The sequence below is a fragment of the Pseudophryne corroboree genome, chromosome 7, assembly GCF_028390025.1.
Source record: "Pseudophryne corroboree isolate aPseCor3 chromosome 7, aPseCor3.hap2, whole genome shotgun sequence".
Lineage (NCBI taxonomy): Eukaryota > Metazoa > Chordata > Amphibia > Anura > Myobatrachidae > Pseudophryne > Pseudophryne corroboree.
The window spans coordinates 435,886,390-435,907,860 of NC_086450.1; the positions used below are offsets into that span (position 1 = coordinate 435,886,390).

The 21,471-nt window shown below is 45.9% G+C and overlaps 1 protein-coding gene across 4 annotated transcripts in view; it reads left to right on the forward strand.

Annotated features, from left to right (window-relative positions):
• The window catches only part of CACNA1H (calcium voltage-gated channel subunit alpha1 H), a 638,058-nt gene that overhangs the window by 435,722 nt on the left and 180,865 nt on the right, over positions 1–21,471 (forward strand). For all 4 annotated transcript variants that reach the window (XM_063934881.1, XM_063934879.1, XM_063934882.1 and 1 more), the window contains exons 9-13: positions 473–624; positions 11,082–11,267; positions 11,535–11,652; positions 16,156–16,311; positions 20,767–20,857. In XM_063934881.1, the coding sequence (XP_063790951.1) occupies positions 473–624; positions 11,082–11,267; positions 11,535–11,652; positions 16,156–16,311; positions 20,767–20,857 (703 nt within the window). The remainder of the gene's footprint in view (positions 1–472; positions 625–11,081; positions 11,268–11,534; positions 11,653–16,155; positions 16,312–20,766; positions 20,858–21,471) is intronic.

Consider the following 21,471-nt stretch of genomic DNA (forward strand, 5'->3'; position numbering starts at 1 on the left):
CTCATCAGACCTTCTAATGTATCGTTCCTTTGGTTCACATCCCCACTGCGAGTCCAGACAAACGTATTCTTGTAAGTCATTCCGCACAGTTGGCATAACAGGATGTGTTCTATGTCCACGACCCCTGCAGCTTCCAATAACACCCCGTCTGGGCCGGTGAAGGTCACTTCTATTGGGCTAACACCCGAGTAAAATTCCAACGTCAACACTGCTCGTATCAAGTAAAGTGGATTGGATACCCTGCTCTAATCAGCTACATCGATACTTCAAGTGAATGGTTTTCTCATGCCGTTATCCGTTGTCCCTTCTTTTTTTTACATTTCTGCCTCATTTTCTTCTGTACGAGGTTTTGGGTTAGCTTTCATTTTACGAATGCCATCCGATAATCTGTGGTTGTGTCATTGCCCTCTTTTATACCATTTGATACATGCATTACTGATAACATTGTCACCAAATTGTCTTTATTCTCCAGCCAGACGAACTGACGAACGCTCTGGAGATCAGCAACATAGTCTTCACCAGCATGTTTGCTCTGGAGATGCTTCTGAAACTCCTGGCCTTCGGGATCTTTGGGTACATCAAGAATCCATATAACATCTTTGACGGGATCATTGTCGTCATCAGGTGAGTAATGTTTAATTGCTCTTGGTGCTTCTCCTAAGCCAGATGTTGGCATTCTGTGGCTCAACCGCTTCTGTGGGACTACATGTGCAAGCATGCCCTACCGGTCTAAGGGGGTCATTCTGACCTGATCACACGCTGCCGTTCATCGCAGCGCAGCAATCAGGTCAGAAGTGCGCCGGGGCATGGCTGACAGCCGACCTATATAATGGCAGCCTGCTCATAGATCGCAATATGTATGTATTGCGATCTATGAGCAGGCTGCCATTATATAGGTATTTGTAGAGATTTAAAGGTCCTTTACAGCTATAGAAAAATGTACACATTGCTATAAAACTCAATGCAACCAAAGCGCTAATTCTCTTATCATCTCCTGCATGACTGGCACTTACCCTCACCATGCCTTACTATGTGCAAAATGCGACAGCTACCTTGAAATAAATTTCTCGCTGTCCCACTGGCTCCCGGTGTCCTTCAGTTCCCATTACTCTTACCTACACAGCTCTCAGCAGCACCTCACCTCCAAATACTTTCCCTGTCACCCTCTTTTATAACTCGTCAACTCCCTCCAAATACTTTCCCTGTCACCCTCTTTTATAACTCTTTTCTCTGATGTCCTAGTGGATGCTGGGGACTCCGTAAGGACCATGGGGAATAGTGGCTCCGCAGGAGACTGGGCACAGCTAAGAAAGATTTAGGACTACCTGGTGTGCACTGGCTCCTCCCACTATGACCCTCCTCCAGACTTCAGTTAGAATCCTGTGCCCGGCTGAGCTGGATGCACACTAGGGGCTCTCCTGAGCTCCTAGAGAGAAAGTATATTTTAGGTTTTTTATTTTACAGTGAGATCTGCTGGCAACAGACACTGCAGCGAGGGACTAAGGGGAGAAGAAGCGAACCTACCTAACTGGTGGTAGCTTGGGCTTCTTAGGCTACTGGACACCATTAGCTCCAGAGGGATCGACCGCATGGAACCGGCCATTGATGTTCGGTCCCGGAGCCGCGCCGCCGGCCCCCTTACAGAGCCAGAAGCAAGAAGAATCCGGAAAATCGGCGGCAGAAGACATCAGTCTTCACCAAGGTAGCGCACAGCACTGCAGCTGTGCGCCATTGCTCCTCATACACACTTCACACTTCGGTCACTGAGGGTGCAGGGCGCTGGGGGGGGGCGCCCTGAGAAGCAATAAAAACACCTTGGCTGGCAAATATATCACAATATATAGCCCCAGAGGCTATATTTGTGATAAATACCCCTGCCAGAATCCATAAAAAAGCGGGAGAAAAGTCCGCCGAAAAAGGGGCGGAGCTATCTCCCTCAGCACACTGGCGCCATTTCTCCCTCACAGCTCCGCTGGAAGGAAGCTCCCTGGCTCTCCCCTGCAGTCTACACTACAGAAAGGGTAAAAAAGAGAGGGGGGGCACTAAATTTAGGCGCAATATACATATAGCAGCTATAAGGGGATATAATTTAGTTAATCCCTGTATTATATAGCGCTCTGGTGTGTGCTGGCATACTCTCTCTCTGTCTCCCCAAAGGGCTTTGTGGGGTCCTGTCTTCTGTCAGAGCATTCCCTGTGTGTGTGCGGTGTGTCGGTACGGCTGTGTCGACATGTTTGATGAGGAGACTTATGTGGAGGAGGAGCAGGTGCCTATAAATGTGTTGTCACCCCCTGCGGGGCAGACACCGGAGTGGATGGACTTGTGGAAGGAATTACGCGAAAGTGTCGACTCCTTACATAAAAAATTTGACGACATGCCAAATGCGGGGCAGCCGGCTTCTCAGCCCGTGCCTGCCCAGACGTCTCAAAGGTCATCAGGGGCTCTAAAACGCCCGCTACCTCAGATGGTAGACACAGATGTCGACACGGATACTGATACCAGTGTCGATGACGAAGAGACTAATGTAATGTCCAATAGGGCCACTCGTTATATGATTGAGGCAATGAAAAATGTTTTACACATTTCTGAGGTGACCCCAGGTACCACAAAAAAGGGTATTATGTTTGAGGAGAAAAAACTACCAGTAGTTTTTCCCCCTTCTGAAGAATTAAATGAAGTGTGTGAAGTAGCGTGGGCTTCCCCCGATAAAAAATTGGTAATTTCAAAAAAATTACTAATGGCGTACCCTTTCCCGCCAGAGGATAGGTCACGTTGGGAAACACCCCCTAGGGTAGATAAAGCACTTACGCGATTATCAAAAAAGGTGGCACTGCCGTCCCAGGATACGGCCACCTTAAAGGAACCTGCTGACAGAAAGCAGGAGGCTCTCCTAAAAGCTATATATACACACACTGGTATTATACTGAGACCAGCTATTGCCTCAGCATGGATGTGCAGTGCTGCAGCTGCATGGTCAGACTCCCTGTCAGAAAACATTGACACCCTAGACAGGGACACTATATTGCTAAACGTAGAGCATATTAAAGACGCTGTCTTCTACATACGAGATGCACAGAGGGATATTTGCCGGCTGGCATCTAAAATAAGTGCACTGTCCATTTCTGCCAGGAGAGGGTTATGGACCCGGCAGTGGACAGGTGATGCAGATTCTAAAAGGCACATGGAAGTTTTGCCTTATAAGGGTGAGGAGTTGTTCGGGGATGGTCTTTCGGACCTAGTGTCCACAGCAACGGCTGGGAAGTCAGCATTTTTGCCACATGTCCCCTCACAACCAAAGAGAGCACCGTATTATCAGGTACAGTCCTTTCGCCGCCAAAAGAGCAGACGGGGTAGAGGCGCGTCCTTTCTGCCCAGAGGCAGAGGTAGGGGAAAAAAGCTGCAGCATACAGCCACTTCCCAGGAACAAAAGTCCTCCCCCGCTTCTTCTGCTAAGTCCGCCGCATGACGCTGGGGCTCAACAGGCGGAGCCAGGTACGGTGGGGGCCCGTCTCAAAAACTTCAGCAATCAGTGGGCTCGCTCACAAGTAGATCCCTGGATCCTTCAAGTGGTATCTCAGGGGTACAGGCTGGAATTCGAGACATCCCCCCCCCCCCCGCCGTTTCCTCAAATCTGCCTTACCAACGACTCCCTCAGAAAGGGAGGCTATGTTAGAGGCAATTCACAAGCTGTATTCCCAGCAGGTGATAGTCAAGGTGCCCCTACTTCAACATGGACGGGGTTACTATTCCACAATGTTTGTGGTACCGTAACCGGACGGTTCGGTGAGACCCATTTTAAATTTGAAATCCTTGAACACATATTTAAGAAAATTCAAGATCAAGATGGAATCGCTCAGGGCGGTTATTGCAAGCCTGGAAGAGGGAGATTACATGGTATCTCTGGACATCAAGGATGCTTACCTGCATGTCCCCATTTACCATCCTCACCAGGAGTACCTCAGATTTGTGGTACAGGATTGTCATTACCAATTCCAGACGTTGCCCTTCGGCCTGTCCACGGCACCGAGGGTATTTACCAAGGTAATTGCCGAAATGATGATACTCCTTCGGAAAAAGGGAGTTTTAATTATCCCATACTTGGACGATCTCCTGATAAGGGCGAGGTCCAGAGAGCAGTTGTTGGTCGGCGTAGCATTATCTCAGGAGGTGCTACACCAGCACGGTTGGATTCTGAATATTCCAAAGTCTCAGCTGGTTCCGGCGACACGTCTACTGTTCCTGGGGATGATTCTGGACACAGTCCAGAAGAAAGTGTTTCTCCCAGAGGAGAAAGCCAAGGAGCTGTCATCTATAGTCAGAGGCCTCCTGAAACCAAAACAGGTGTCGTGCATCACTGCACGCGAGTCCTGGGAAAGATGGTAGCTTCATACGAAGCAATTCCATTCGGCAGGTTCCATGCCAGAACCTTTCAGTGGGACCTGTTGGACCAATGGTCCGGATCGCATCTTCAAATGCATAGGTTGATAACCCTGTCTCCAAGGACCAGGGTGTCTCTGCTGTGGTGGCTGCAGAGTGCTCATCTCAGAGAGGGCCGCAGATTCGGCATACAGGACTGGGTCCTGGTGACCACGGATGCCAGCCTTCGGGGCTGGGGAGCAGTCACACGGGGAAGAAACTTCCAAGGACTTTGGTCAAGTCAGGAGACTTCCCTACACATAAATGTTCTGGAACTGAGGGCCATTTACAATGCCCTAAGTCAGGCAAAGCCCCTGCTTCAAAACCAGCCGGTTCTGATCCAGTCAGACAACATCACGGCAGTCGCCCATGTAAATCGACAGGGCGGCACAAGAAGCAGGACGGCGATGGCAGAAGCCACAAGGATTCTCCGATGGGCGGAAAATCACGTGTTAGCACTGTCAGCAGTGTTCATTCCGGGAGTGGACAACTGGGAAGCAGACTTCCTCAGCAGGCACGACCTCCACCCGGGAGAGTGGGGACTTCATCCAGAAGTCTTCCAAATGATTGTAAACCGTTGGGAAAGGCCACAGGTGGACATGATGGCGTCCCGCTTAAACAAAAAGCTAGAAAAATATTGCGCCAGGTCAAGAGACCCTCAGGCGATAGCTGTGGACGCTCTAGTGACACCGTGGGTGTACCGGTCGGTTTATGTGTTCCCTCCTCTTCCTCTCATACCCAAGGTACTGAGGATAATAAGGAAAAGAGGAGTAAGAACTATTCTCATTGTTCCAGATTGGCCAAGAAGGTCTTGGTACCCGGAACTTCAAGAATTAATCTCAGAGGACCCATGGCCTCTGCCGCTCAGACAGGACCTGCTGCTTCAGGGGCCCTGTCTGTTCCAAGACTTACCGCGGCTGCGTTTGACGGCATGGCGGTTGAACACCGGATCCTAAAAGAAAAGGGTATTCCGGAGGAAGTCATTCCTACGCTCATTAAAGCTAGAAAAGATGTAACCGTACAACATTATCACCGCATATGGCGAAAATATGTTGTGTGGTGTGAGGCCAGGAAGGCCCCAACGGAGGAATTCCAGCTAGGTCGATTTCTGCACTGCCTACAGTCAGGGGTGACTATGGGCCTAAAACTGGGTTCCATTAAGGTCCAGATTTCGGCTCTGTCGATTTTCTTCCAAAAAGAACTGGCTTCACTGCCTGAAGTTCAGACATTTGTCAAGGGAGTGCTGCATATTCAGCCTCCTTTTGTGCCTCCAGTGGCACCGTGGGACCTCAACGTGGTGTTGGGTTTCCTAAAGTCACATTGGTTTGAGCCACTCAAAACCGTGGATTTAAAATATCTCACGTGGAAAATGGTCATGCTTTTGGCCTTGGCTTCGGCAAGGCGTGTGTCAGAATTGGCGGCTTTGTCATGTAAAAGCCCCTATTTGATTTTCCATATGGATAGGGCAGATTTGAGGACTCGTCCCCAGTTTCTTCCTAAGGTGGTATCAGCTTTTCACTTGAACCAACCTATCGTGGTGCCTGCGGCTACTAGGGACTTGGAGGACTCCAAGTTACTGGACGTAGTCAGGGCCTTGAAAATTTATGTTTCCAGGACGTCTGGAGTCAGGAAGACTGACTCGCTATTTATCCTGTATGCACCCAACAAGCTGGGTGCTCCTGCTTCAAAGCAGACTATTGCTCGCTGGATTTGTAGCACAATTCAGCTTGCGCATTCTGTGGCTGGCCTGCCGCAGCCTAAATCTGTAAAAGCCCATTCCACGAGGAAAGTGGGCTCTTCTTGGGCGGCTGCCCGAGGGGTCTCGGCTTTACAACTTTGCCGAGCTGCTACTTGGTCAGGGGCAAACACGTTTGCAAAATTCTACAAATTTGATACCCTGGCTGAGGAGGACCTTGAGTTCTCTCATTCGGTGCTGCAGAGTCATCCGCACTCTCCCGCCCGTTTGGGAGCTTTGGTATAATCCCCATGGTCCTTACGGAGTCCCCAGCATCCACTAGGACGTCAGAGAAAATAAGATTTTACTCACCGGTAAATCTATTTCTCGTAGTCCGTAGTGGATGCTGGGCGCCCGTCCCAAGTGCGGACTGTCTGCAATACTTGTATATAGTTATTGTTAACAAAAAGGGTTATTGTTGAGCCATCTTTTGAGAGGCTCTGTTATGTTCATACTGTTAACTGGGTATATTATCACGAGTTATACGGTGTGATTGGTGTGGCTGGTATGAGTCTTACCCGGGATTCAAAATCCTTCCTTATTGTGTCAGCTCTTCCGGGCACAGTATCCTTACTGAAGTCTGGAGGAGGGTCATAGTGGGAGGAGCCAGTGCACACCAGGTAGTCCTAAATCTTTCTTAGCTGTGCCCAGTCTCCTGCGGAGCCGCTATTCCCCATGGTCCTTACGGAGGCCCAGCATCCACTACGGACTACGAGAAATAGATTTACCGGTGAGTAAAATCTTATTTTATAACTCGTCAACTCCCCCAATCCAGCTATATTCATAATTAATACTTTTATTATTATTTTAAATATTATATAAAAAAGATATAAATGTTATATAAAATTATATAATTAGATATAAAAAAAGTCTGTGACAGGTCCTCTAATAGAGACACAACGATCAACCGAAAATCATTTTCTTCTCTACGGAACTCCCGGGATTTTACTTACTGTTTATATTTCCCAGATATTACAATTTAAACCTGACAATTAAACTATAGCCACACCCGGTTTCTTTTTTTAAATATATGTTGTGTTCTAATAATTACAGGGATGCAGGAATAGTCTCTTACATTGTTTTTACATTTGTTTACAACTTATTTTGTAACCACTAGAACCTGGTGAAACATATATAAAATGTATATCATAGGCTGATGTCATAATTACAGGTTGTGACATTAGGGGGCGCTGTGTTAAAAATGGCCTGTATTTCACCGTACCGCCCAACATTTGAAGTAGAGTCTCAAGACACTTGGCACGCAGAAAGGGGCATGGTCTCGCATTTACAAAGCCACTTCCCCCTGGTGTATGCCGTTTTGGGAGCGTGACTGCATCACGCTTCCGCTATTCATCATGCTGGGGCTTGTCCAGAGCTTTGGGGCTTCTGGTCGGCCCCAGCCTCTCCTGGTACAGTAAGGATAATGTATGTATGCCATAGTAACCACTCCTACAGGACCCTACAGTCTATGGGTGGAATACTGCCAAAGAGCAGGACTATCCTGCTGAATTCGGGACGGTTGGGATGTATGAGTGCATTAATTTCAGTGTAGCTCTGTTATGCAGTAATCACCAGTGATGCTATCACAGCATTTACCTGCCCTATTATTAAGGTTGTACTGTAATACATATTGCTAGGTATCCCTAGGACACTGCCAGAGCCAGCCCTAACCAATATGATGCCCTAGGCAAGATTTTGGCTGGTGCCCCCTAGCACCACCGCTAGTTCCGCCTCTGACCCTGCACCCCTTTCCAGAACCCTCACCCATAGCAGTCCTCATTTTGGTGCTCCTACCTCCTATATTTTAAATAGGAACAGTGCGCCTATTCGTCTCACAGCCCAAAAAGGGGCATATTCTTTCTGGGAAGGGGCATGCCTACACAGTAGTACCCCCAATTCAAATTATGCCACACAGTACTTCAACTTTATTCACATTTTATCATGCGTTTGTGTCCCTAATTCACATTACATCACACAGTATTACCACTTTACCATATATACGATACTCCTCACAGTAGTGCCCCTTATTCACATTACATCACACTGAATTGCTCCTTATTCACATTACACCACACAATATTGATCTTTATTCACACTAAACCACACAGTAGTGTCCTTTCTATACGTTACGCCACACAGTAGAGCACCTTATACACATAATGCCACATATTAGTAATGCATTTATACACATAATACCACACAGTAATGCCCCTTACACATATGACACACATTATTAATGTCCTTATAAACATAATGCGCCTTACACATTATGCAAAAAATGAATAATCACCTGCGCTCTTTGCTTAAAGTCTGGCTGCAGAAATTAAACGTGACTCGCACCAATCACTAAGACACAGTATAAACACAAAAAACAATTCCTGCGCACTGATCAAGGGTATAAGACACTCTATTAGATGTCAGTAAATGAAAAAACCCATCTAGTTTTAGCGTTCAGAATGGGTATGAAAGAACAGTCTCAGTGGATCAATTTCAGAGACGGTTAAAGTTCAAAAAAATATATATATATACTACAGTCAATCCTTTTGCAGATCTCCTTTGAATATAGAAGATCAGGCCAATAGTTTGAAGCAATGTCCCAGTAAAATTAATTTTAACAGTCAAATGTAGATTCTCTTATCTGGTCTCGTCCTGGGTCCTCCAACCAAACAGTGAACGTGATAAAACTTGAATTCAGTCAACCCAACCGTTTTTCAATTCTTTGTCTCTGTCCTCAAGCAGTGGTACATGAAAGACAAATATTGGGGAATCATAGTGTAGACTTATAAAAGTTTATTTAAACACGTTTACAATTAAAAGACTTAGCATGCGTACCCTAAGTGACCTTCGGTGGAAGGCACAATAATAGGCGTATAGGGGTAATACAGAAGCTTCCCCTATTAAGCTTTTACCTTCACCGAGTTCTGTAGTATATATATATATATTTTTGAACTTTAACCGTCTCTGAAATTGATCCACTGAGACTGTTCTTTCATACCCATTCTGAACGCTAAAACTAGATGGGTTTTTTCATTTACTGACATCTAATAGAGTGTCTTATACCCTTGATCAGTGCGCAGGAATTGTTTTTTGCCTTACACATTATGCCAACCTTTATTAATGCCCTTATACACAAAATGTAGCTTACACATACTGTATGCCGCACATTATTAATGCCCTTATACACATTATGACACACATAATGTCCTTTCCACATATGCCACACATTATTAATGCATTTATACACATGACACACATAATGTCCACACATATGCCAAACACTATTGCACAACCAACCCACCCACACACAGCACTCACACGGCCACTAACACTGTGACCTCTGCCTCTGCTTGGATACAGATGTGTCTCATACATCTTGCCTCAATACGTCAGCTGGCAGCACTTCTAACGTTGGGTGCCTTTTTTGCAGAAAATGCATCTTATTTGCATTGCAATGTGGCTAGGATGCATAAGCAGCTTCTGCTGATTAAAATGATATGCAGCATGCCTATATACTGTGTGCGACCGTGACTGTATCTGCATACGAAATGCTATGTTACAGTGATTTCCAGGAATACATTGTAACGGACCATTTCGTATACAGATACAGCCACAGTCACACACAGAATATAGGCATGCCGCATATCATTTTAATCAGCAGAAGCTGCTTGTGCCCCTAGGCATTTGCCTATGCCTAAGACCGGCTCTGGACACTGTTATCCCTATGTGTCAAGTTATAACCTAGATATCCTGCCCCCATCCCCTTTCCCAAAATGACAGAAATTGTTTTGCACACCCTTTAATACCCCAGTGAGTAGTCACGATTGAGGACTGCTACTCTAGCCCAATCAGTGGTCACAATAATGGATGTACAGTAGTTTCCTTATTAATGTAATCACCTAAGATAAGACGCAGTTGGATGAGGCAGGAACACTGACATGATTTAACATGACTAAGCCAGTACGTGACAGTGGCAGTCAGTCCACGTGTCACCATGAGTGATATTTTCCTAACCCTTCCCCGTATCTGTTACTGCCACATTGCCCCCTCAACTCCTAACTAGATTGACTCCAGAGGAAACCGTACGGAAAGTCAATACTTATTTTCAGTATCTGAACCAGATGGCTATTCAAAGATTATTTAATTAAGTAGAACTTTGAAAGAAATTGGCTGTTGAAATTGATTCGCTTGCAGTTTAAAGTAAAATCCAGGGAGTTCCGTAGAGAAGAAAATGATTTTCGGTTGATCGATGTGTCTCTCTTAGAGGACCTGTCACAGACTCGTCCATGCATGACCAAACTGTGCGCGCGTGTTGGAGGGATTGCTGCTTTTCATATCGCGTCTGGCATCCGGGAGCCATGATGCTTGGTATCGTTCAGTACCAGGCACAGCTAATCCCTGGCTCCCGGCTTGTGGGGAACTACAAGTCTCAGCAACCTAAAAATAAGCCATTTTCTGAGATAAATCTTACTTGTTCTTACATGAGTCTATGTAATAAGAGATTTATCAAACCAACAAGTGGAGGTGCAGCCAGTCAGATCCTAGTTATCATTTACCCATTGCTTTCTATAAAATAAAAGCTAGAATTTGATTGGTTGATACAGGAACACATCCACCTGTCCTCTTTAGAAGCTTTGATAAAACTCCCTCATGTCTCAGAGAGATGATGTCCGGTCTGTCAGTGCATGACTTGTCCCCTCACAGGCCATTCCATGCGATTCACCCACATATAGGCAGCACATCATGCTCAGCAGTCACTGCGAATGAGTACAGACTTGATACATAGTGGATTCAGTTCCTGAAACAAGTAGCTTCCGCTGTTCCCTCCTCTCGTGCCGCCCACGTGTGATGTTGTGAGTGTGAACTGCCTGTAGGTTGCCATGTATCATCAATGGAGACACTTACCGTACTCTACTGCTTTCCTGTCATCCAGTGTTTGTGAGATCATCGGACAGTCAGATGGGGGTTTGTCTGTGCTCAGAACATTCCGACTGCTTCGCGTGTTGAAGCTGGTCCGCTTCATGCCGGCTCTACGCCGCCAGCTGGTGGTCCTGATGAAGACTATGGACAATGTGGCCACCTTCTGCATGCTTCTCATGCTCTTCATCTTTATCTTCAGGTACTGGTTCATATCTGCTCTTACATCGGTGTTGCCCGCTTGGTCATCCCCACTTCCATACTCTAACTGCTTTGAGTGTAGCCAACCAACCACAGCAAGAAATAATGTTATATACTCTATGGGCAGAAGACAATTGTTAGTGTTAACCCAATCAAACTGAGACCTCTCTTATAGTTTCCTCCGACTCCTTACTGTCCACCTCCCCCCACTATCTTATGGTCTTGTGCTGTGATGGGACCATTATATTGTGTCATTTGTTTCCTACAGCATTCTGGGTATGCATCTCTTTGGCTGTAAGTTTACAATACGGACTGACACCGGAGACACTATCACCGACCGGAAGAACTTTGATTCCCTTCTCTGGGCCATTGTGACCGTTTTCCAGGTAAGGGTGTCTCTAATATTCCACCAGGAAACTTCATCAAATTGGTCTGATAAGTATTCGATAACGTCCATGATCAAAAAATACATGTGTCAGGAGTGGCTCTGTGGGGCTGCCCCTGTGTGTTAGTATTCACTAAAATTGTTGCAGCTTTACATTTGTGACCTAATGTACCTCTTTCCTCCAATAAAAGCAACTGGATGCATGGACGTTGGGCCGGATTCATAGTTGTACAGAAACCTGTTTTTTCATCAGCGGTCTGTGAATGCATCTAAGTCGCGTGGCACATGTTCCGCGATGGTCTTGCGACTATGGTCACAGAGGGAATTTATTTGCAAAGTCATTGACACTCAGTGAGCATTTGGGAGAGGTCACAGGGGAGTGGCGGCAAGAATGAATGACCGTTTTCAGGGTGTGTCTCATCATGACACTGCGATCCCATATGCCGCTGCAATGGCTTTGGCATCTTACTACGTGTGCCCAGGTTGTGCGACCATAGTGCAACTCAGAAAACAGTCGCTGGAATTTGTACGTATGGGAAGTGCGACCAAAACGTAAAAATGGCGGGCACGTCACTGTTGCATGGGGATGCAGTGGCTATGGGACCTGACAGAGAAGGGGGTCCAACAATGGGGATGTCCTCCTGAGGTGAAGCCTCTGATCAGCTCTGGAAATGAAAGCCCCCACAGGGCCTCACAGTGCGTGTGATGGACCCACTGGGGCCCTCAGGAGAACCTAGCTATGTTATGCCCCCGGATTTCTATATTGGAACAGTGTCTTTATTATTGTTGGTAGCAGAAACAGATTCCACAAAAAGGGGTTTAGCAGGGTTTATGTGGAAGCCAGTTTGTCCTCCAGCAGACCTGCAAACCCAGTTTAATACTTGATACTTCTATTTCCTCCTGTGCTCAGCAAAATGCTAACTAACAACAGCTTCCTATACATGGCGTGAGTGCGGCCACTTCCTGGTTATATTTAAGACATTTGTTAATCTCACACAGAACAAAGGTCATACCAGAATATCCCAAGCAGTGCTGTCTGTCATTTGTCATCCCAACCCCAGCCTTTTTTTCCCACGGGGGTACTTTGCGCAGGATGGTGCAGTGTACCCAATTACCCATGTGGTAACATCTCAGTTACCACACAAATCCTGTTGTAACTGAGCTCGGCAACTGGGAGTGAGGGCGTAGCTACCATACAGATGTGTCCTCTTACATCCTCCAGTTACGTTAAACAACCCTTGACGTTGCGCCGTGCCGTGGTGGGACTCGGTAGCGCCGAGCATCTTTTTTTGCCTTTTTGTTCTGTGAAAATGTATCTTAGATGCAAAGTAATGCAATAGGACGCACGGGCAGCTTCTGCTGATTAAAATGATATGCAGCATGTCTATATACTGTGTGTAATTGTGTGTGTGTAATTGCGGCTCTATCTGCATCCATGAAACACTGTAGCATAGCATTTTGTATGCAAATACAGTCGCAGTCACACACAGAATATAGGCATGCTGCAAATCATTTTACTCAGCAGAAGCTGCTCGTGGGTCCTATTACATTACTTCTTGTATAAGACTAATTTTTAATGGGAAAAATGCAAAAAAGATGCTCTGCGCTACTGAATCACACAGGATATACGCGTTATGTCACGTGTAACGCGACTTGTAGCGTACGGAGAAAATATGTAGGTGCAGGGAGTGCAGCTGCTATGGGGCCCAGAGCTTACAGGTGTTATATACATTTTTCACCACTGAGTGGTATATAGGGCCCTTTACAAGTTTTTTCCTTGGGGCCTGTAATATACATTATCTAGGTATGCCCCTGGTTCTGCTCATTGTAATGGGGTGTAAAATGAACTGGAAGGCATTATAGTGTGCCATAATGAGACCCATTTAGGTAGGATGTTCTTGTTGCTGTCGTCGTTATCTTTTGCTGTATGCAATTGCGATTATATGCCGATATGGGCAGAAGCTAAGCTGAGCATAGGGACGCCCGCTGCTGTCGCATCAGTTCCGTCAAACATCGTATAACTGCTGATACATCGGGACCATCGTCGCAGATCAGTTCATGTCGCAGAGTCCGAGTGGCTCTGTAGACGCGCAGGCTGAGCTGCTCTCCCGGCACACTGAGGGCTCTCCAGTAGCAAGTAAGATCACAACTGCTAATTTATGCACGCCCAGAAAATGTCATCTGAACGGCCATGACACCCCTGCATATACCTGACCACTCCCCGTTATCACCCCCAAACGCTGTCTTCCTGTCACTCACTTTGTGACTAGTCCCTCGGTGCAACCACAATTGCAATTCACTTCTGCACTACTGCAAGTGTGCACTGCGGCTCAGATGCATGCGCTGTAAGAAAGTGTCGCCCAGTGTGCTTACAATGCCCGCTTTGCAACCGCCCCTGAATGAGCCTCAATATGAACTGGGGGCGCTGTACGTCATGTGAATTGGGCATACTGTGTGGCATAATGTGTACTGGCAGCCCTACAACGTCACATAATATTAACTAGGGCACCACGGTGGTTCATAAAATAAACTAGACCAGTACTATGGGGCATAACATTAACAACTGCTGTGGAGAGGTGTCTCTAGGAGCACTGGGACAGGAGACCCTTCAAAATGTTTCTGCGGGGCCCACATATTTCTGGCCACGCCCCTGAGTGGGAGACAGCACTGATCACATTATAGGGGACATTACCGTGCTGCGACTGATTGCGTAAGACTAACTCATGAAAGCATGATGGGTATAGATCATCCTTACTCCTATGTTTGATCATTTTTTCCCTGTAATAATCACTGTAAAAAAAAAAAAAAAGATTGATTCCCGTGTACAAGTAAAAAGAAGCTCTATCAGGTATGAAAAAATACATCAAACAATATAGTGCGGCTTATTTACTTAGCTGCTTGTCGCCAATTCCGGATTTGATACAGCAATAATATTATATGCCAAACACTCCTGGTAAATACACCCCAGTACTAGTGATGAGCCCCTGCTGTCATACTCCAGTATACTCCAGAGTTTTGGCTATAAAATGAAAAGAAAATACAAAGAAGATATTATAAATATCTTTTTTTTGTTATTATAATAATTCCTATAGTCAAAAGTCTGGAGTAGACTGGTCTATGACAGGAGAGACAATGACCCCCCCCACCTTTTCCACACATCTCTTACCAAAACTCACCAAATTTCCAGCAGTATATACTGCTGCACCTGTGTATAGTGCACACATGTATATACTGCTGCACCTGTGTATAATGCCCACATGTATATACTGCTGCACCTGTCTATAATGCCCACAGGTATATACTGCTGCACCTGTCTATAATGCCCACATGTATATACTGCTGCACCTGTCTATAATGCCCACAGGTATATACTGCTGCACCTGTGTATAATGCCCATATGTACCCACTGCTGCACCTGTGTATAATGCCCATATGTACCCACTGCTGCACCTGTGTATAATGCCCACATGTACCCTTGGGCTCATATATTGTGCGTATCTCTGGATCTGATACTAGCCAGTGCCTCCACAGCCATTTACCTCATCGCACATTTACCTCATCGTTACTGCCCTGTACATATACTGAGAAATAAATAAAGTTATTCCCTGTCTTAAATGTGATTATTGGCCTGGATAAACCATCCAGGCACAAAGCTGTTAATATACCTTACTCAATAACATTGTGCAAACATCAGAAATTGGCTGGCCCCTTGGACGTCATATCACTCAGTCCTTCCAAACATACTAGAGCAGATAAGAAACTCGTGCTAATTAACTCCAGCTTCGGGATCACTAATCCCAGCATTAGAATTTGCCCATTGATTTTGGCCACAAAGTATCTGAATATTCTGAGAGAGCGTTATCAGGGCTTCCTGCATTCCGAGTCTTTTTGAAGAAGATTTAGAACAATCTGCTGTGAAAACTGTGCCCATATTTCCACAGTGGGTGCTCACAGCCTAATTAACATCATTATGGAAGAGCTTTGATGCTGTCCAAGTGGAGGCACACTGCCTGGCTTCTGTCACTAACTTATAATGTAAGGGATGATAAAACAACAGAGAGTGGAAGCTGGAGTCTCCATTTAACCTGTTGCGACATTGAGTGATGGAGATTCAGGACCGGCTTGCAGCTATCACTAGCCAGAATCCATCACCTGTGGGTTTGTATTTGGTTTAATGTAATCCACCGTTTATATGTTTAATGAGAGGAATGCCTATTTTCAGTGCTTTCATCTTTGTTCTGCTCGTACGCCGTGTAGAAGGAGATCTTAACAAGTGAATATAACCTATTTTACTGCATGTACACTATAATTTCATTTGATATTTGTATAAATGACTGCGTGCCGTGCAGAGCACAAACCAAAATCCCCTTCTTAGGCCCAAGGTCGCGTTGCTAATGGAAATACGTGGCCAAAGCCAGCTCTCCCATAATTAGAGACTGGAACAGCAGCCTTCAGTTCATTAAAAAATAATTTGGTTCTTTGTCTTGTTTTTATCTTTACTCAGATTCTCACCCAGGAAGACTGGAACGTGGTCCTGTACAACGGAATGGCCTCCACCTCATCCTGGGCGGCTCTTTACTTTGTGGCTCTGATGACATTTGGAAACTACGTCCTGTTTAACCTCTTGGTGGCCATTCTGGTGGAGGGATTCCAAGCAGAGGTAACTCTTCCACTCCAATTTCTAGTGGGTCTAATGTCAGCAGGCAGTAGAGGCAGCCATTTTGTATGCTGGGCTGAGCCAGTATCAGCGGTGATGCAAGATGCACACCTCTCTCCTTACTGGTCCAGCATTTGTAAGCAGAGACGGATGTCTCTAGATACTAGTTTGGGCCCAGTTCCTCCATAAATTAATCACTTAATAAATGTCACTTAATAAATTGGGGCAAAATCACAGTGTCGCAAAATCACCATTGCGTCCATCTGTGAAGCAGGCCCAAAGTTTTCTGAGCCCCTCACTGCCCAGGGGCCTTAGTCAGGGGCCTTAGTCAGGGGCCTTGGTCGCACAATGCCTGACCCAGCTCAGTTTGACAATGCTAATTATTGCCTCTGTGTGCAAAATAAAAATGTGTCAGTAATACTGTAAATGTCTCTCTTTGAGATATTAAAATAACACAGCAATAAAGGAACCTACAATGCCTCTCTATACGCTTTGTGAAATAACTTTTTTATTTTATTCCTTTTGTCACCATGAAAATACTGCATACTGTGACACATGAACGTTGTTCCTCTTATTCCAATTTTAATTTCTCATTTTTAATATATAGCTGGTATAATTGGTTCTGAAGATCCGATATCCAAAGTATTCCATAATCCTAATTTGGCGGCCATTTTCACAGTGTTTTGCACATGGGCTGTAGGGAAATCATCAGGAAAATGGCCGCTCCACCATTTTCCTAGAGTTCTGCTAATGCTCACTGGTTTATGGCACAGCGCTATGGTCTCCTAGTGACCCTAGTGCTCAGAAATTACTGCGCTGCTGGCTAGAGAGCCCCTGCTCATTATGGTATACAATTATTCCAATGTATGGAAAAATCCCAGATCCAAAATACTTCTGGTCAAATTATATAGCAATGCATTATTCCAACACCATGAGAGAAAGCACTATGCGGGTCATTCCGAGTTGATCGCTCGCTGTTTTTAGCAGCCGTGCCAACGCTAAGCCGCTGCCCTCTGGGAGTGTATTTTAGCTTAGCAGAAGTGCGAACGAAAGGATCGCAGAACGGCTACAAAAAAAAATTGTGCAGTTTCAGAGTAGCGCCAGACCTACTCAGCGCTTGCGATCACTTCAGACCATTCAGTTCCGGATTTGACGTCACAAACGCCCTGCATTCGGCCAGCCACGCCTGCGTTTTTCCTGGCACGCCTGGTTTTTTTGGAACACTCCCTGAAAACGGTCAGTTGACACCCAAAAACGCCCCTTTCCTGTCAATCACTCTGCGGCCAGCAGTGCGACTGAAAAGCGTTGCTAGACCTTGTGTTAAAATACATCGTCCGTTGTAAAAGTACGTTGCGCACTGCGCCGCATACGCATGCGCGGAAGTGCCGCTTTTTCACTTAATCGCTGTGCAGCGAACATTTTTCACTAGCGATCAACTCGGAATGACCCCCTATGTCAGGCAATGTGTTGCAATGCTGCTTCTGCAATGTATTAACCACAGCTAATGTAGCTGCCACCTGGATCCAGCTACTACAATTAAGTGCATCAGTGTTCTGGGTTATAGGCCCCTTTATAGCCAACAATAAGGCACCAATAAAGCGACGCTGGATAAAAGTACATGAGGATAAAGGAAACGGCACACAGTGAGAAGACGGGTTGGGTCGTGCAGATTAGTAGACACTCTCCCTGGCAGGACTGTATCTGAGAAGCAGTAACGAGATAGGGACATTAGGCGGACATGATATATCCATGTCACTTTAATGCAGTAATCTACATTCACATGATAAGAGCGTCTGGCACAGTAATGTTTGACTACTCGTTGAATTATGGTATTGAAATGGAGCTTAAGATGGCTAATAAAAATTACAACACTTTCTGGAAATGGAGCCCCCCGGGGCCCCCCCCCTCCCACATTGCTGACTATCCCCATTTTTCTGCTAACGGGGACAATTTGCCAAGCGATGATCTCAGTCTCCGAATAACCTTGGACACTCGGAAATGAGTGGGGGGTGTTTTACTGTCTTTAGCACCTCGTTAAGATCACCCGAGTCCTCATCTAATTAAAAAAAAAAAAATCATTTAGTCATGAAAGTGTTCGTCAATTTTCTGAAGTTTTTTTCTTTCCTTTCAAGAAGAGCGGACATTAATATGAGAAATCACCCTCAGCCCCCTCAGCCCCCTTGTCTGCCAGACACTTCTAGTGGGCATCACATTAGCGGAAATGTCCAAAAGATAAAGTAACGCTGTAGCTGTAATAAAGTAAAGGACTATAGTAAGTCAGACATTGTAGTTTTCAGTTCATTAGATGGTTCCAAAATGTGATCCTGGTTCTGGTAACACAGCTTGTTCTGTGTTTTATATGTAACTTCATGTCATTACCAGTCTTTAGAACAAAGGAATGTGTTCACTTACATAGTACAATACGCCCATAGGTACTGTAAAACATAACAATCAATAAACGTATCCATTCCTTGTAATACCAATGGCCGGGGTCTTTAAAAGGGATGTGATCAGCATGCCAACGCCCTGGATGTCGGCAGTCAGGTGACCGATGCCGAAATACCGACACCACTTTGAATCCTGGCACCGGAACCCCGACTGACAGCATCCTGAGGGTAAGTAATGGGGTGAGACTTAGGGTTAGGGCCCCGGGGGATGGGTTAGGGTTGGTTCTAAATCGGAGTGGGAGAAGGGACCTTATGACGTCACTAGGGGAGGAGACACGTTACCAGGGGGAGGAGCTATGGTCGAACAGGGTACATGAAAAGTACCCTCGTGGGCTCGCTTCGCTCGCCACGCATCAGGCTTGGTGGCTTGCTCCGCTCCGCTTCGTTCGCCACCTGATTACTAAAGGTAATATAGTTGGTTGCGTGGATAGTAGAGGAACTATACCGCTGGCCTAGCTCCTCCCCCTTGTGTCGTGGCTCCTCCCCCTGACGTAAAAGGTCCCTTAGGCCACTTGAATCTAGCATCAACCGATTTGTTAGGGTTATAGGGTTACGCACCAGAGTGGGTGGGTTAGCGTAGTTACCACCCCCTGTGTCCTTAGCCCTAGCTGCGACTTCCTGGGATTGGCTGTAGCCTATACCCTGTGTCCTTAGCCCAAGCCGCCACCCCAGGCAGGTTAGGTTTAGTGTAGGGGGCAGGGGAGGGGTAAATTAATTACCTTGACGGCATTCTAAAAGTCGGGATGCCGCGGTCGGTCGTGTGACCGACGTCATCCCGATTGTCAGTCACACATATCACACCCGTTATATATATGGTAACCCAGGGTAAATTATAAGTATTTACAATGCATGTAAGTGCTCAGTAACAGTATAAAGTCATATATACAGTTCACGGATCTCTGCAGTGACTTATAATGGCCGGAATACGTCCCAATGAGTGGAATGTTATTTTTTATAATACCCAACTTTTTCTAATGAACTCTGAAGTGATGACATCAGGAGTCACAGGTATACTAAGGGGCTATTAGTACATACAGTAAGCCCCTGATAATTAAGTATCCAGCTCACCTCGAGTTATGTTGATAGATACTTAACTAGCAGAGCAATTCAGCATTGCTCCGGCGTGAGGGCAGCTAATCTGATAATCAGATGTCCATGCGATCCCTAGCACCGCTGCTTCAGTGATATTCACCATTGCCGTAACTGCATAGTGTGCATGCGGGACCAGAGTCCAGGCAACAGGGGACACAGGATCCAATCAGATCACTCTTTGCAATGAGGACCTCCTATCCATAGGAAGGACCGGGGCACCTGAACCAATGCCATCTGACGATAGCGTATGTTTCAACAGGTACTCTCAGAAAACTGTCTGTTTCTGGAATTTACTGAATATTAGGAGTCCTAATAAATAATGAATGGGCCTTTTACTAAAAATGGGCCCATGGTAGTAAATAGGCCCCCATGGGAGATTGACTGAGGTTTATACATAGCATCACTTCTGTATTATGTAATTTGTGACTTGAGACACATAATTTCAAGGTCTTTAAAGACAGTTTAATGTTATCGGAATTGTGTCCCTGTATTCGGCAGCAATGAGAAGCTGTTTTAGGCAGACACAGATTGCTGTAATTGGCACAGAGGTTTTCCCGCCATTTTCTGTGTCATTAAGTGTATATGTGACATGGAGGATGGGTGGCTTGTCCTGTGTTACTACAGCCCAGCCCTGCAGAGATTGCTTCATGCAGCCGCTGACTGCCTCAGCCTCATAATGAACCATTTGCAGGGTGGACAGCAGAAATCTATAGTTATGGATAAGCGATGAGTGGGCTTACGGTTGACACACTACACAGGTGATGCAGGTAGTGGCAGCGCTGTGGGGAACAGATTAGTGATGTTTTATCTGTCAGACACAGATAACACTGCAGAACACAGGTACCTGATGCTTTTGTCAGATGTCAGACAGCCCATCTAGAATATCCTGACATCACTTTGTATTATATCTGCCCTCCAGGGGGACGCCACAAGGTCAGAAGCTGACGAAGACAAAGTCTCCACCAACTTTGATGAAGACCTGGAAAAGCTGAAAGATCTCCGTGCCGCAGGTAATTTTTTTATGTGACCTACTTTTTTCCTTTTTATGATAATGCGCTTTCACATCATATGTATGTATTGTATTTAATTTATTGTTTGGGGTTTTTTTACAACCTTTTACAAAAAATTGTAAAAGATATTTTATCTTTCTCTGACGTCCTAGTGGATGCTGGGTACTCCGTAAGGACCATGGGGTATAGACGGGCTCCGCAGGAGACTGGGCACTCTTAAAAGAAAGATTAGGTACTATATCTGGTGTGCACTGGCTCCTCCCTCTATGCCCCTCCTCCAGACCTCAGTTAGTATCTGTGCCCGGCCAGAGCTGGATGCACCCTAGGGGCTCTCCTGAGCTTCCTAGAAAAGAAAGTATTTGTTAGGTTTTTTATTTTCAGTGAGATCTGCTGGCAACAGACTCACTGCTACGTGGGACTGAGGGGAGAGAAGCGAACCTACCTGCTTGCAGCTAGCTTGGGATTCTAAGGCTACTGGACACCATTAGCTCCAGAGGGATCGAACACAGGCCCAGTCCTCGGTCGTCCGGTCCCGGAGCCGCGCCGCCGTCCCCCTTGCAGAGCCAGAAGAACGAAGAGAAGTTGAAAATCGGCGGCTGAAGACTCCGGTCTTC